At 40.6% G+C, this 17551-nt stretch overlaps 1 protein-coding gene across 1 annotated transcript; it reads left to right on the forward strand.

Moving 5' to 3' along the window:
- The first annotated feature begins 281 nt into the window (after window positions 1-281).
- LOC311486873 (V-set domain-containing T-cell activation inhibitor 1-like) lies at window positions 282-17069 on the forward strand. The gene is made up of 6 exons (XM_084542890.1): window positions 282-427; window positions 3220-3576; window positions 5962-6240; window positions 10640-10918; window positions 14945-15058; window positions 15609-17069. Exons 1-6 carry the CDS (start codon window positions 331-333, stop codon window positions 15704-15706), a joined length of 1224 nt encoding a protein of 407 aa, XP_084399016.1. The 5' UTR covers window positions 282-330; the 3' UTR covers window positions 15707-17069.
- Window positions 17070-17551: the final 482 nt, after the last annotated feature.

Consider the following 17551-nt stretch of genomic DNA (forward strand, 5'->3'; position numbering starts at 1 on the left):
GTCGAGGACTCAGGTCAGACGGAGTCAGAAATGACTGAAAGAGGATTCTGAGAACTAGTTCTCTTTTCTCCACAGCTACACACTGCACACTTTACCTCCACCAGAACCTCACCTGGACCAGAATCAGCCTCAACCTGAGTCCTTTCACCTTTCTCAGTCATCGAGTTTATTTCTCTGGAATTGGAGCTTCTGTTCTGAAGGATTCGTTTCCGGAAGTGGCGTGTTGCTGCTTGCACAAGTCTGGAAACCGAAAGTGTTGTGGATGCGTCGGCTGAGCTGTGAGGAGTGGCCTCAGGAGTCTTTAGGTAGGAACAGAGAACTGCTGCTGGGATGTTTCAGCTTCAGAGGACTTGGACAGAGATGGAGCTTCTTCCTCTCGTGTGTTTCTGTCTCCTGATCTGCTCTGGAACAACGTTTGGTGACGAAGGTGAGAAAATCCTTTTGATTGGTTTAAATGAGCGGACTGTGGATCTTTCAGATCAGTTATTCTGTTAGTTTAGTGAGTAGCTCTGGATAACGGCAGCACCTGCACCTGCTACTTCCGCGTTTAGCTCTAATCGACATGATCAGGGTTTGGATGTTTGTTCTGATCTGATGTGTGTTTAACACTGGGTGGGACTGCGCTGCGTCCTCCGGATGCGCCTCTATTTACGGGAATGAAAAGTGCGCAACGTTTACGCTACATGGTAATATGATTCATTCATTCATTCATTCATTCATTCATTTTCTGTAACTGCGCCTCCTCTGGAGGGTGGTGGCGGGGCTGGAGCCTATCCCACCCTGGACAGGTCTCCAGTCTATCACAGGGCTAACACAGAGAGACACTCACACCTACAGCCAATTTAGAATCACCAATGAACCTAACCAGCATGTCTTTGGACGGTGTTTAACCCTTTCCACCCTGGAGGTCCCTTTATCTGTTCTTAAAGCCTCTGTCATTTCAGGAGGATGCAGAGTGTGCTACATGCTCATCGTTGTGATGCATCAACTTTGGTGCAGTTGCAGATTTCTTTAGATCAGGTTCAATAACATCAGTGACTGGTTGTTATCAGGATGTTAGAAGGATGATGATTTGATTTAGTGGAAGTAAAAATGTCACTTTTTCAGATGTCTCTCTGTTCTGCTGATGGAGACACAGATTTATTGGATTTCAGCCACAGAGCCCACGTTGTTCAGTTTGATGGAAGTTTGATTTTTAACATGTGGAGATTTAATAAAAAGCTTCAGTTTAAAGGGTTGACACCATGTTTGACATGAAGCTGATACAGACACAGAAGTTCATCAAGTCAAGACGTGGTGATCCTTTTAGCGTGCCGACTAGTTTACATGACAGAGTGATGTTTGGAATTTACACTGGTTTCTGTTTGTCTCAGTTTAAAATGTGAAGATTCTTTGGACCAAACCATAACTTCTGTTCTCACTGAAATGTTTTCTTACATGACCAAACATGAATGAGAACTTGAATGAGCTTCCTCCTCCTCCTTTCCCTCCCACACACTAATAGTTGTTATTTCTCATCCAAGCATAAATATCTGTTAGTGTAGTTCCAACTTGTCTGGATGATTATCTGGTAGAAGAGCTGTCATACCAACAGGTTCCTAGAGAGATCACTGTACTCTGCTCCTGTACCTGGGCTGAGGTCAGGGGTTACACCTGCATTCATTGATGTTTCTGTCCACCTTGGTAGAAGTGTAACAGGCTGAAAACTCAGCAGGTATTAATATCAAACAGCTTCCAACATTATGAATCAGCTGGAGCTGTGTTTAAGGTGGAATGGAGAAGCATTTCTGGGGTTTAAAGCTCTCTTATTTACAAACTATGAAGTTCTGTGATTGAGACAGATTCAAATTAAAGGGGAACTCCGGCGCAAAATGAACCTGGGGTTAATAACACGTGTACCGAGTTCGACCATTCTCTGGTATTTGTTTTCATGCATTTGTTTTGTTAGTCAAATGTGACCAGTTTTCTTGCAAACCGCTATTTAGCGTGTAACGCTAGCCTTCGGGGCACACCTACACATAAAAAGAAATCGCTATTTCTATACCACTAACAAGGCTCACAATATGGCTCGCATATCCAGGCGGGCGCCATCTTGGGGAAACTGAACTGTCTGTTGCCGGAAGAAAGCACTGAGAGCATAGGAAAGAGAGTTCAGTTTCCCCAAGATGGCGCCTGCCTGGATATGCGAGCCAGACGCGAACGGTACTGTATTCCTTTTTTAATAAACTGCCTGTATACTTGCAAAGTTCTCAATGCTTCGGTTTACATGTAGAGACCCTGGTTATGCTACCGTGTAAGTGTGGTGATATTGTGAGCCTTGTTAGTGGTATAGAAATAGCGATTTCTTTTTATGTGTAGGTGTGCCCCGAAGGCTAGCGTTATACGCTAAATAGCGGTTTGCAAGAAAACTGGTCACATTTGTCTAACAAAACAAATACATGAAAACAAATACCAGAGAACGGTCGAACTCGATATACATGTGTTATTAACCCCAGGTTCATTTTGCGCCGGAGTTCCCCTTTAAGAAGTAAGGTTTAGTTTGTGATTTCAGGAGAAATCTTGTGTTCTGCCATCTAGTGGTGACTGGTGGAATCAACTCACATCGCAAATACCAGTTAACACAAGGAGAATCCAGTTAATTCAAACCAGATGAACATTTAATGAAGCTGTTGTCCAGTTGTTAACTCAACACTCACATGATTTATATAGTGAATATAATAATAGTCAAATATTTGTAATATTCTAAAAGAAAACCCAATAACGTTGGTGGACAGTGGTGAGGTGGTTAGCACTGATGCCTCACAGCAAGAAGGTTCTGGGTTCTAATCCATGGGCCGATTGGTTCCTTTCTGTGTGTAGGCTGTATGTTCTCCCTGTGTCTGCGTGGGTTCTCTCCAGGTTCTCCATCTTCCTCCCACCATCCAAAGACATGCTGGTTAGGTTCATGCATTCTAAACTGACCGTAGACTGACCGTAGGTCAATGCACAGATGTGTCAGCCCTGTGATAGACTGAAGACCTGTCCAGGGTGGACCTCCCCTCTAGACCAATGACAGCTGGGATAGGCTCCAGCAGACCTCACGACCGTTAACAGGAACAAGCGGTTACAGAAGATGAATGAATGAATAACGTTGGTGGTGAAACATGTAAACTGTGTTACTGACCGATCACTCTGGATGTGAACACTCTGATTAATACAATAAATGTTTCTGTCTTCCAGTCATCAAGATGAGAGTGAAAGAAGATGAAGATGTCATTTTACCCTGTTCCTTAGACTCTACCAACATTAGGTCTGAGACCTTTGACTGGAAGAAAGATGATCAGAAGGAGGTGTTCTTCTACAGTGCAGGCAGTCATTATAATAACGGTCGTTCAGGTCAAGATCCACAGTTCAAAGGTCGAGTTTTTCATTTTGGAGATCAGCTGCAGTCTGGTAATGCCTCCATAAAGATCAATAAAACAAAGGTGGCAGACAGTGGAAGTTACAGCTGTATTTTTCCTCATCATCAGCCAAGGATAAGATTCACCATTGAGCTCATTGTTGGTGAGTATTTCCATGAAACAGTTAAAGACTCCTGATTATTTCCAGAAGCGACTGGTTCATGTGTCCCAGATGGACTCAAGTCAAATCATCATCAAACAGTCACAATGACACATCTAACATGGTCCAGGTCCTGCCTCATTGACAGGCTGCACAACATCTTGTGCGGCTGTGTCTCAGTAGGTAGAGCGAGTTGTCAACAAACCAGAGGGTTAGCAGTTTGATCCCTGGAATGTGCCACATGCTGAAGTGTCCTTGATCAAGACACTGAACCCCCAGTTGCTCCCAGTGCGTGGCACTGGTGTGTGAATGTGTGTGTGCATGTGTGAGCAAATGGGTAGATGCGTCCATGACTGTAAAGCCCTTTGAGTACCAATAGGTAGAAAAGTACTGTATAAAAACAAGGTCATTTACCATTTACATATTCATATAAATAATATCAGCTTCATTAGTTGTAAATTTGCCTTTTTTGTGTGTTTTGATCATAAAATATTTTTTGTAATAAACAGAGTGATCATTTCTTTTCTTGTCCTCAGTTTTATTTACTGTCAGGTTGATGGTTTCACACAAACAACTCTAACATATTCTTTCTTTTCTCTTTTAGATTGTATCTTAACCTCTTAGGGGTTTTTATAACCATGAACATCTCTGCATCTTTAAACCTGCCCATTTTAACTTGTTTATAATCTAAATGCTATAAAGAACTGAAACAGGCCTGTTGTATCACCATGAAGAAAACTCTGAGGTTTCATGTAGTGTGTTAGTATTACTGGTTGCTCTAACACAGGTCATTGGTTGGAGGACTTCAAAGAAAATGATTGGAGCTATGTAGTTTTTAAACTTTAACTTCATACTTCAAACACTATAAATAAGACATGGAATTGATTCTTCAGTCTGAAATTTCCAGGATGTAATCTCCATTTTGTTAATAATATCTGAGCCAGATTTCATGTTGATAGAGTGAAGTGACTCCGAGATATTTCAGAAAGTGCAGTTCCGAGCATCTCCAGCAGGTGACTACAGAACTCTACAAAAAACTCTCCAAGGTGAAAAAATAATGATGATAAATCTTGTTTATGAGTCTAAATATTTAACTAAATGTTCAGGTTAACTGTAAAAATCTGTTTTTATCGTTTACCTAAACATTACACCTTTATTTTCATTGAATCGAGTCTTTTTTGACATTTAAAACCAGTTTTTCTCTTAACTTCGTGTCCCACTATGTCGGAAACACCAACTACATTAACTTCCATATATGGTCAGACAGGTAATTTTACCGGCAACAAACTCGGAGTGTTTTCACGGTGCTGACTTCCTATTGGATGAATGCAGCTGTCAATCAAACTCGAGTGAAGATGCTCTCCTCTGATTGGCTGCTGGAGTTTAAAGACCGTTAAATTTGTCGCTTTACTTCGTAGAAACATGCGGATTGGTTTGTTTTGTTGGTGGGCGTTTCCTGATTTCAGAGATACTGAACATCATTGGTCAAATCTTTGGTCAACACTTTAAAATGACCGGAAAGTTGTTGTTTTTAAAGTTTGCGTCGCTGCGATAAAACTAAACGATGGAAATAATTCACTTTTATTTCCGTTATTTTTTTGTTCCGCTTGAACTTAAACGAGATGAATTTAATGGTTGGAGTTTTGTTGTTTAAAACGAGCCACAGTTTGTGAATAAATGTTTGTTTTTCGACCTATAAAAGCTTTTTAACTGCGGCGAACAAAGTTAGCAGGAGAGTTGCTAACTATTTACTGCCGTAAAGTAAGACGCTGCGGTGTTTATGTCGTCGATCCTTCCTAAAGGTTCATGAATGTGTCGTAAAAACGAACATCTGAGCTTTCAAACGAGCTATAATATGTCTGAACGGACGTTTCCGGGCAACATGAAAATATACAGTATGTTTATTTATTAATTTTTACATTTAAATATCGGGTCGCATCCAACCTCCGCACCTTAAAAGGTTAAAAGACAGAACAGAGGAAAAGATTGCAGGTGAGTCCTGATTGTGATGACGTCACTGATGAATGGATCTCACCTGGATGTGATGGAACTAATCACTGATTATTGGACACATTTATACACCAACATCTCTTTAGTTTGGACCAGTTTTAATCATGTAGAAGGTTTGTAAATAGTTTTTATAGAAATGAAGTGACCTGAAACTATAGAAAGTACATTTTTGACGTCTGGATGATTCTCAATACTTTATTTATGATGCACTAATATTGATAAAGGTTTTCTAAACTGGTGTAGCTGTCTAAGTTCAAATCAGATGATCTTTACATCTCCATGTATCACTGATGGAGACACATTAGCATCTTTATGGTTAAATGTTAATGATATATTTCTTAATATTTTACACATCAATACTGTTATATGTCAAGATTTTCTTTCAAACTCTTGTTCATTCTGTGTTCACAGGTTCATGTCCAGAACCGTATGTCACAATACTTGATGACACAAATGACCAGGCTCTGTTGCAGTGTAAAGTTCAAGGTGCTTTTCCAAAACCTAAAGTCAAGTGGTTGGACAGTGATAACAAGACAGTTCCTGCTGAAGAACCACAAGTCACAGAAAGTGAAGGAAAATACAACATTATCCTCAAGGCCACTGTGACAAAGTCTGATGTCTATCGCTGTGTTTCTACACAAGAAGAAATCTGTCATCAGATTGATCAAAAGACAAAAGTATCTTTACCTGGTGAGTGTTTGTTGGACTCTTTCATAATTTCTACTTTTACAAAGTTCATAATGTTTTTGTTGTTAACCTGTCAGAAATGTGTAAACATGTATTTAATACTGAGGTCATAGTTGAAGTTAGTGTTGTACTTAGGGTGACCAGATGTCCCGCTTTGTGCGGGACAGTCACGCATTTTCATTACTTTTCACACGTCCCGCAAATTGAGACGTTGTCCCGCATTGTTATTGACAGTCAGACTCCAGTTTCGAAATGCATGTTTTACAATCTGGCATTTATCAAATAGCTGTTTGGAGAAAGCAGTGAGGGCTGTCATCAGGGGTCGGGGCGGGCTGTTTGATCATGTCAATCAAACTGGGACGCGGACGCAGGTTAACGGCGCGCCCACCAACAACAAACAATGCGAATCAGATCAGAACGGCATGCAGCGCGAGACATGGAGGGAAGCACAACCCGTACGACTGAGAAGAAGAAATGCAGCTATAATAAAGACTGGGAAACTATCTATCCCTGGGTGAAACCAGTGCAAGGCGAGTCTGGTAAAGTTTGCTGTGAAGTTTGCTTGAGTCATTTTTCCGTTTCACACGGAGGTGAATACGACGTGAAACGACACAGACAATGCGAGACAAAACGTGTTGCTCACCTTGTGAACTTGGGAAATTTGCATTTAAGCAAGTTTTTATATATATTTATATTGTAAAATATATTTGTTAAGTTTTTATTTGCAGGCTGTTATGTCCTACTGAATCAATCAGATGGCAAAGTAATGCCGTAAGCAAAGGGGCAGAATAGAAATGTTTATTTTTTCTCATAGTTCTTTTAGACTACCTTGATGCATTGGTATCTCACATTGTCCCACATTGTCCCACACAAACGTAGTCTTTGTCCCACGTCTGGCGAATTGGGATCTGGTCACCCTAGTTGTACTAGATTATATTGTATTGAGAGGTGTTCCTAATTTTGTGGCCATCCCATATTAATACATAAGTGGAGCAGATTATTAAGAACTCCACTCAGGATAAAGCAACACAACACATGACTGATTGTGACCTCAGTAGTACAACATAGACTCAGTGGCCAGTTCATTAGGTACAGCAGTGAATTCATTCTAATATAACAGTCCTGCTCTAAATCTAGTCTTCATGAAGGTTCTGGTGTTCAGCTTTAGTTTCTAATCACTGTAATTAGAGATTAGACAGAGACTTTAATCAACCAGGTCACACATGAATCACAGAACAAACAACATGAAGGAGCTTCCAGTCATTCAGGATTTTATTCAAACTAAAAACTAGGACTGAACTTTAACTCTAAATATGTTAGTACCAGGTACTGAAATGCCAAGACCAACTTCTATCACTGTGTATGAAGGAGGAGGAAATCAACCATGAGGTTTATGTTAAAATCTCTGAGGATTTCAGTGATAAGTTTCTTCCTGTTTCTACAGACACACAGTCCACATTCAGATAATTCAAATATTTCATTTGTTAGATTTTAAATAAATATTTCTGTGTTCAGATTGACTGAAAACAAACTGGGGTTCAGATATAGAATGGTTACTCTGAGGCTTCACTGACGTTTGTCTGCAGATATAAGAGGAAGAACTAGAAGCTGTAATAGATTTATAGGAACGTAATCTCACTCTAAATATGTGATAAGGAGGCAGCAACCTTCAGTTATTAATGGTTAACCTGTGATTCATTATATTACAGTGAAGGTCCTGGATGACAAACATGAACAGCTGCTTCATTGACTGCAGCAGAGTGTTGGTTGATTCCAAACACAACTAAAGAAAAACACAGGAAATAAAAATGAAAACTGTCTGTTCATATTCTCATCAAGGTTTTTAAATAACAAATATAAAAACTGAAATAAATATTAGGAGTTTGTTCAAGGTCCTTTCATCTACCACTGATGTCAGGGTCTCCAGCTCTGTCCCTACCACAGAGTCCTCCTTCTGGATCAGCTTGTCCAGCTTTGAGGTGTCCTTCTTCTTAGTGCTGCGTCCCCAGGACACCACAGCGTAGAAGAGGACACTGGCAACGATAGTCTGGTAGAACATGTCCAGCAGCTTCCTGCAGATATTAAACCACCTTAGCCTCCTGAGGAACTAGAGACGGCTCCGTCCTTTGTTGTAGACTGAGTCTATGTTAGCCCACCAGTCCAGTTTGTGATCCAGATGGAGACCCAGGTACTTCTAGGTCTGAACCACCTCTACACACTCCCTGTTGATGGTTACAGGCTGCAGGTGGAGCCTGGACCTCCAGAAATCCACTACCATCTCCTTGGTTTTAGCTGGATTGATCTGGAGGTGGTTCTCTCTGCACCATGAGACCAAGTTGTTCACTAGATTCTTGTCCTCCTGCTCCTGTCCATCCCTGATACACAACTACAGTATCATCTGAGAACTTCTGCATATGACATGACTCTGTGTTGTACTTAAAGTCTGAGGTGTACAGGGTGAATAGGACAGAGGAGAGCACAGTCCCCTGATGTGCTCCAGTGCTGCTGATGATAGTTCTCCAACCTGACATACTGAGGTCTCCCAGTGAGATAGTCCACTATCCAGGAAGTGAGGTGTGAGTCCACTCCCATCTCTATCAGCTTGTGTCTCAGTAACAGGGGCTGGATGGTGTTGAATGATCCTCACAGCAGCATTCCCCCTGTCCAAGTGTGAGAGAGTCTGATGGAGCAGGTAGAGGATGGTGTCCTCCACCTCCACCTTCTCCTGGTACCCAGACTGCAGTGGGTCTAGAGTGTGGTGGACCTGGGGCCTGATGTGATGGAGCAGCAGCCTCTCCATGGTCTTCATGATGCTGGATGTCAGGGCGACCGGTCTGTAGTCATTCATCTCCCTCGGGTTTGACTTCTTAGGGACAGGGATGATGCAGGATGTCTTCCACTGCAGGGGGACCCTCCTAAGGTGTAGGCTCAGGTTAAATACATGCTGAAGGGGCTCAACCAGCTCAGAAGCACAGGCCCTAAGTAATTGTGGGGACACTCAGTCTGGGCCGGCGGCTTTTCTGGGTTGGAACCTCCTTAGCTGTCTGCTCACCTGAGCTGAAGTGACGGTGGTGGTTGTGTGAGGGGTGGCTACAAGCCAGCTGTCTGCAGCAGTGACTGTGGAAGGTGGAGGTGATGGTGAGGATGAGGCAGTAGAGGGGGCAGGACAGTAGAACCTGTTAAAAACTAATTGAACTGGTAGCCCCTCTCCTCATCCCCCTCCACAGTGCTCCTCTTCTTGGAGCTACAGCTGGTGATGGTCTCCATGTCGTCCCACACCTCTTTAGTCCATCCATCCTTCAACTTCTGCTCCACCTAAGCTCTGTATTTCTCCTTCACCTCTTTCAGCCGGACCTTGAGTTCCAGCTGCACACGCTTCAGCTCCTCCTGGTCTCCGTCCTTAAAAGTCCTCTGGAAGCTGTCCTTCAGAGCTTCCTCTACCTCAGGCCACCATTTCCTGAAGGAGCGTTTGGTGGTGGGTTGCCTAGCAACCAGTGTCATGTAGTGAGGTTGGAGCTGGATCAGATTCTCACATGGAGCTCTGATGTTGGACATATCTCCACCTACTAATGACAAAACCATCTGTTCCAGAATCATGTCCAACATAGCTGAAGGTGGAACAGAGGATGGACTAAATATCTGCCACTGATGTGAACTGATCCAGTACAGAGTTGAAGTAGTTGATGAGAAGAACTCAGTGACATTAGAGACATCACAGTAGTAGAGTTTATCAACACAGCAGTTGTATTGGAGCAGATTAGATGTTAATGGTGCAGGTGTACCTAATAATATGACACTAAGTGTACGTGTCACTGACATGATTCAGTCCTGACAATAAAAGAAGTCCTCAAACTATCGTCAACATGTCAGACATCAACTTTGATTTAAAGACATTTAAAGGTTGATCAAACGTCTTCAATGTAAATGTGTTCATGTTCTGATATGAGTCAGAAATAGTGTTTACTGTGGTGATGAGTTTCTAAATCTGGAGTTAAATCTGCTTTAAAGTTGAAATCAAACACTGCTGAGATGAATCAGCTGTAATTATGTGCTGCTTTTATATCCTGATGTTTGACTGAGTTTCTCTTCAATATGTTGTAAGCCTCATAAACAAGCAGAGAAGAGATAAAAACAGGACATCACTGAGTTATACACTCACTTGCCACTTTATTAGGTACACCAGTTAAAACAAATGCATTGTAATCCAACAGTCCTGCTCTAGATCATCCAGGTGAATCAGCACCTTTCTGACGCTGTTTCAACCATTACTGAACATTAGAACATTAGAAGGAGGATTTAGATCAGGACTGTTAGAATATATTCACTAGTGTACCTAATGAACTGGCCACTCACTTATATGTCTAATATTGTGCTTCTCATAAGTTGTTGTTTGTGTTCACAGGTGCAGCTTCTAAGCCATACATCTCAATACTTGATCAAACTAAGGACTGGGCTTTACTTAAGTGTGAAGTTCAAGGTGCTTCTCCAAAACCTAAAGTAGTCTGGAAGGACAGTGTTGGAAACATCCTTCCTGCTAAAGAACCAGAGGTCACAGAAAATGAAGGCAGCTACAACATCATCCTCAAAGTTACTGTGACCAAGACTGACAACTATCGCTGTGTATCTACACAAGAGGAAATCAACCATGAGGTTTATACTGAGACATATGTACAGTTGAATGGTGAGTTTCTTCCTGTTTTTTCAATAATTTTAATTGTTCATGTTTTATTAGTCGCTGTGTGTTCTGATTGGATTCAAAGTTATCTGCAATGAAGACATAAAATGATTACCTCCAGTCATATTTAAACTGAATCTCTTAGATTCATTGACGTGTGTCTGCAGAGATACGAGGAAGAACTAGAAGCTGTGATAGATTTATAAACAGCTGCTGAGACATAAAAACACCACACGAAGATTTAGAGACTGAACTCATCAGAATCAGAGACATTTCTGTTCCAACAGTGAAACTAAAAAAGCTGCAGAGTCTCTGTGGAGCTCTAATGATCTGGAGTTTGATTAGATAGAGACACAGAGAGCTTTACAGCAGCCAGCTCACCCAGGAGTCACACTACAAACTACATGAAGATCAGACTTAATTCTTTTATTACAGGAACGTACTCTCACTCTAAATATGTGATAAGGAGGCAGCAACCTTCAGTTATTAAAGGGGTCCTAGAATCAAAACCACATTTACGTTGTTCCTGTTGAATTTAGGCTCCGAGTGGTGTCTAAGGACCACACCAAAAACTTCACCGCCTTCTCCAGCCTGCTTTCGTATGCAAATTCAAAACTAGAAACGGCCGTGTTGAAATGGGCAAATCTGAACAGAGCTCCGATATTACGTAATAGGCGCCCAGCCCTTTTGGATACACCCTCTCTCATTTGCATGTTCCAGCCCACTGTAAGGGCGGAGGCGTTAGCTAGCTAGCCCCAGCGACAGCTAACCGCAGTTTCTGTCAAGAGGGATACGGTATGTCGGACTATGCGTGTAATGTTCCAGGATGTTTGGGGCAGGTCAAGACTCTACACAGACTTCCCCAAGAACTCAACTGTCAGCGGGAATGGTTGATGTTCATTTACAACCGCGTTCCACAGAGCTTCAACCCGAGGTTGGTAGTTTGTTCTGCCCACTTCACCCCGGAGTGTTTCTCCAACCTCGGACAGTATCAAGCCGGCTGGGTCGCCGGGATAGCTCAGTGGGTAGAGCTGGCGATCCATGTGCCGAGGCTGAGTCCTTGCTGCAGCAGCCCAGGGTTCGAGTCCGACCTGTGGTTCTTTGCTGCGTGTTATTCTCTCTCTCTTCCCCCCTTTCCTGTCTATCTTCAGCTGTCTCTATAATAAAGGCAACAAAAAGCCCCCAAAAAATATATTAAAAAAAAAAAAAAAAAAAAAGTATCAAGCCGGCTTTGGCTCTAGCTTCAGCCCGGTGGATTAGGCCGATCAGCTTTCAGGATATGTGGGCCAATCAGCCTTTGGGTAAACTGGCCAATCAGCACGCAGCTCATTTCATTATTCATGAACTTGCTGAGTGGGCGGGAAAAACAAACTGTTTCATTGCAGGGCTTATTTATGACCTTGTATTAGGCTCTCTAGCAGTGCTCCTGGGGCGTTTTCAGCCCCACAAATTTACATATGCCATTATTTAGGCTCAAAGATCAATTCCTAATGGTCAAAAAATGTGTTCTAGGACCCCTTTAATGGTTAACCTGTGATTCATTATATTACAGTGAAGGTCCTGGATGACAAACATGAACAGCTGCTTCATTGACTGCAGCAGAGTGTTGGTTGATTCCAAACACAACTAAAGAAAAACACAGGAAATCAAAATGAAAACTGTCTGTTCATATTCTCATCAAGGTTTTAAAATAACAAATATAATAACTGAAATAAATATTAGACTTTAGAAATGAACTAAAACTAACTGAAACAATATTTTCTACTAAAACAACTAAAGTCAAATAAAAACAGACAGGAAATGTGTTTAGTTAGTTTAAATGTTTCTCCACAACCATCATCAGGAGCCACTGGTTCATCTCTTCACTGAGACTGAGAGTCAGTTTCCTCCATGAGAGAAAAAACTAAAGCTGCCTTCAAATGAAACTCAAATTACAAGTTGTGTTTATTTAATGTTTGGTTCTCAAGTGGTACCATCAGCTGTAAGTCCTGAGAGCACTGTTGCTAGGCAACTGTTGGCATCTAGAAGCCACAGAGGCTAACAGCTAGCAAGCTAACAACCAGGTCACTTAATGTAGGAAATGTTAAAGTCATATTAAAAGGATGAGGCCGTTGTGAATATCAACATTATCCTCAGACATATTATAAAGTTAAAACTCTACACGACTAAATTACAATCTATAAATGAATATAGAATTATCAAACACATCACAACTGGTGAACTTGGACCTCACAGAAAACTTCCAGCTACAAGGTTGTTAATAGCACAAGAGGACGCCGCTTCACATGGACTCAATGCAGCATGAAACTATTAGAGAACAAATCAAAACTAAAGTTGAACAAACTGACTCTGGAAACTAAAGTGAAAACTAACAAAACTATAAAGAGTCTGACTCTGATTTGTATTAAACACTGTTCTGGTCATTAAAGCCTGTAGACTGATTGAACCAATCACAGCTGCTGTTTGATATCAGAATAAGACTGTAGCTCAGATACCACAGCAGATTGTGATCAACAGCTGATTTTACAGTCATATGTGGACAGAATAATAAAACATAGAATTATAGAAAAGTGTAAAAAGACTGAACTTAGATTCTTCTCCTGTAGATGAAACAACTCTCTCTGTTTATTGATCTGACGTTAATAACTCAGTTTGACCCTAGAACCAGTTTCTGAGACCTCTGCTCCACCAACATGATCAATACTTCACTGAAAAACCTGTTGGAAACAATAAGGAGACTTGTCATCTGCCCCCTGGTGGATTTATCCAGGCTCTGCACTCAGTAGCTTTTGGCAGCCATTTCCAAGATGGCCGCTTTCATGGAGCTGATAGATTTTGTTTTCAGGGAAATCTTAATTCATTTTAAAAAGTTTACGTTTAGAATATAATTTCTGTTGTTGCTGTTATTTCAATATGAATATTTACTTTATTAAATCAACCTTTAATTACTTCATACTTTATACATTATGTTATAGTAAAATCATTGTGGATTAAATCTGAATCTCTGAATAACTTTTATTTATTGACATGAATGAAAGAATCTGAACGTAAATGTTTTTTATTAATGAGTTCAAAGTGTATTTAGAGCTTGAAGAGGCTCCTGCTGACCCAACACCAAGAAACACTTCATGATTTAAATCTTTACTCTGCACAAGTCAGTGGAGGAGGAAGTACTCAGATTCTTTACTGAAGTAAAACTACAAATAAATACTACAATGAAAAAAGATCTGCGTTCAAAAGTCACCTTAACAAATAAGAATGAACAAAAGCAACTTAAAGTAGAATTAAAAAGTATTCTAAATGTGGTAAATTAAAGTATAAATGAGTATAAATTGTAATTGTTAGTATCTTTAAACTGTACTTGGAATAGTTGAGTAATTGTACTTAGTGTGTCTCCAGCACTGACAGTCGTGGTTGTAACAGAGCTGCAGCAGAAAGTGGAGTCAGATGTTAACATGTTAGTGTTACTGGATGTCTCAGTCTGCTCAGTGAAGCATGAACCTTGTTAAGTGGAGAAGATTTGATCTGAACAAAGCTCATCAATAGTAGCTCCAATAAGAAGCATGATCAGATGAAGATGTTTCTGAGATGTAGTCCAGAGTCCATCATCACAGCCTCGGCTCAGGGTGGAGAAAACCTCCAGACAGACTGTCAGACATGTTTTCAGATCAGGTCAGGATCACAGCAGGAGGAAAAGCACAAGTCACATGGAAAAGCCTAAAGTAGAGAGGCAGGACAGAGATTCAAACATCCTTCATACTGATGAACAACACGTCTCAGAAAGAGGAGGATGCTACAACATCAGCCTCCTCACTACTGACACCAAAACCTAAAGCAAGCTGTTAGCTGTGAAACCAAGCAGGAGGAAACTGGACATTAGATCCATGCTAACATCACTGAGCCTGGTTTTAATCTGCACTGACTGCTAGAGTTTAGATTTCAGGAGCATGTACACATGCTGGTGTTCTCTGAGGATGAGGAACTTTCTGTTCATCAAACTGTGGGAGTGTTACATTAACTTTATGTCTTCAGTTTCAGGACCACCTACTGGATGGATTGTTGGTGTTGTAGTTCTCAGTGTTCTTCTTATTCTTGTCATTGTTGTTGCTGTTGGTGCTGTTCTTTACTTCAAACGCAAATCCAAAGGTAAGCTTAAATAATTCTTTCTTGACAGTAGTTTAGTCAGAAATGAAACCTTCTGTTCATATTTCCGCTCATGATCACTGAACCTGTTTCTGATTGCTGTAATCCTTCCTCCTGTTCATACTGATCCTAACATGGACAGGACACAATCTACAGTCCTCATTCTATTCTCTGGAGTTAATGTGAGGCTTTCAGCAGTCTGACTTCATCCACTGGATATTTGTCAAAGTTTTCTCCTTCATTAAACCAAATGTCCTTTCAGTGTTTCTGTTCCTTTCAGTTCTAAAGTGACAGTAACTTCTGAAGAGACCCACTTGATTTGAGTCTGACTGAGACTGTTGAAGCTTCATCTGAACTTTAGAATTTGTTTTAGTTCAGAATGAGGATTGTGGATTTTGACCACTATCACAGGAGGAAGTATGAACAAGAGGAGTGGATCAGAACAACATGATTTAGTTCATTTCTGATACTAAAACACTTTGAGAGTCAGACACACAAAGAAATGTTGTGTCAGAGGAAACTCAGGGGAAATAATTGTGTTTTCTTTCTGCAGCCAGAGCAGTCAACCTTGAAGACGCCAGAAAAAAAGAACCTGAAGCAGACAACCTTGTAGAGAATCAACAGAATGGAACTCAAAAGCCTGATGAGTAAAGCTGATGGTGACAGATCTTGAGTGATTTGTGTGTTTCACCCTCGTCTGCTTTTATTCCTCTGAGGACCACTTTGAGTTTCAGTGGAAACATTTGGTGATAATCAGGACGTCTTGACTGATCTTTACGTGTTCCTTTCAGTTTTCTAGTTCAGATCTGCTTTTAAAGGATAAACAAGGTGAAGTAAATGTGCATGTACCTTAACCAGTTTATTCATACTATACAGTCCTCCATATGAATACAACAATACATAATAATTATTCCATTTACATGTCAGCTCTAACTGAGTTAAACTAAAGGCTTAGAACTAATGGAAGGTACAGTTTGGATGCTGCTTTTTACATTAAGATGATCCAACATGTGTCTAGAAACAAGTCCTCCACATTCCACTACATCACCTTATTTTTTTAAGAAGTAAAATTCACTTAATTATTATAATTCTTATTATTCCAGTAAATGCTCTGAACAGTCTCGGCAGCTCGACTCTCTTTATCCGTGTGTTTCTGTTCATGTGTTTTTATCAGCTTCAGTTTTCACATTTAAAGGACGCAGAGGAAACGCCAGTAATTCCACAAAGACGATGAAATCTAGTTTTATTTTTTATTCTAATCTTGGTCAGAAACAAACTGCGACAGAATCTGTGAATAAATAATGATGAATAATATAGAAGTGATGAGGAGACGTCCATCTCTGTCCTCTCCTCCTGCTGTGGTTTAAAGGCAGCGAGTGGAGAATTAGCGCCCCCTGCTGTTTGTCATCAGACACACAACTTCTAATATTTAACAAACATTTAATATGAATCATGCACCTTAATATACATTACTATGGTTCTTTAATCCAGTACAAGGGACTCTAGTATTCCACTATTAATATTAAAGAAGAATAAAACTGGAAAAACTATTAATTCAGGACTGGAGACAAAGATGGAGGACAAACTTCCTGTTTATTTGGTCTCCATGGAAACAGTCCATCTCTGATCAGAAGGTCTTTCCATGTAAATGGAGCCAGTGAGAACTTTTTTCTTTTTCTTTATCCATGCCGTATGTTGCTGTCACTCTTCTACTTTTAGATTCTGATCATTAGTTTTCTTGTCCGTCATCGTTGTCTCATTATTCAGCTCAGTTTGACTCTTGTTCTGTCGTCAGAAGGATTTTATTCTGAGTGGGATCAGAGTCAAAGTTCCCACTGGACAGTTTTAGACTGTTGGTGTCTGGATGAATAAGAAGGAGCCACAGAAAATCATGAAGCTGTTAAAACATGATCAACAATGAGACAGAGAACCAGAGGAAGGACTAAAGGAACCCAAATTAACAAGGACTTCAACTTCATGATCAATGTGGAACAAAAGACTCTGTCTCCTGGATCCAGACCCTGAGTCTAAACTTGTCCTGGAGGTCAGACCTGCAGTTTGCATGTAGTTCATTCGTTCACCAGTTATTATCACACGGACTCTGACTTCTCTGAGCTGGAAGCTGCTGCTCTGCTGTCAATCAATGTCAATGATTTGGAGCTCAAGTGGAATAGAATGTGACTGAGATTAAGTGCTGACTGAGTTATTAATACGTTTGTGTATTTTCAGGTTTTATTATTTGTGTCCAGAGGTTTGAATAAAACATGAAAAAATTTCAGTGATGGTTTTTATTCACATACTTTAGAGTAATGCTGAGAAAACCGGCCGGCCATGAATTTACCAAAATTCAAATTACGGAAATTACATAGATTACAGGTATTTGAGACCATTCGTTGAGTGTATAGAATGTCCTATGGTCAATATGGTCCCTGAACGCACCGTTTCCCTATTAAAGGGATAGTTCACCCTAGAATGATATTTCGCTCATTATCTACT

The sequence above is a fragment of the Chelon labrosus genome (genome assembly GCF_963514085.1).
Source record: "Chelon labrosus genome assembly, chromosome: 4".
Taxonomy (NCBI): domain Eukaryota; kingdom Metazoa; phylum Chordata; class Actinopteri; order Mugiliformes; family Mugilidae; genus Chelon; species Chelon labrosus.

Excerpts from the sequence above, each read along its gene's own strand:
- LOC311486873 (XM_084542890.1), top strand. The coding sequence starts at position 331 with ATGTTTCAGCTTCAGAGGACTTGGACAGAGATGGAGCTTCTTCCTCTC. Across the intron at positions 6,241-10,639 it reads GACAAAAGTATCTTTACCTG|GTGCAGCTTCTAAGCCATAC; the intron begins GTGAGTGTTTGT and ends TTGTGTTCACAG. Across the intron at positions 10,919-14,944 it reads GACATATGTACAGTTGAATG|TTTCAGGACCACCTACTGGA; the intron begins GTGAGTTTCTTC and ends TTATGTCTTCAG.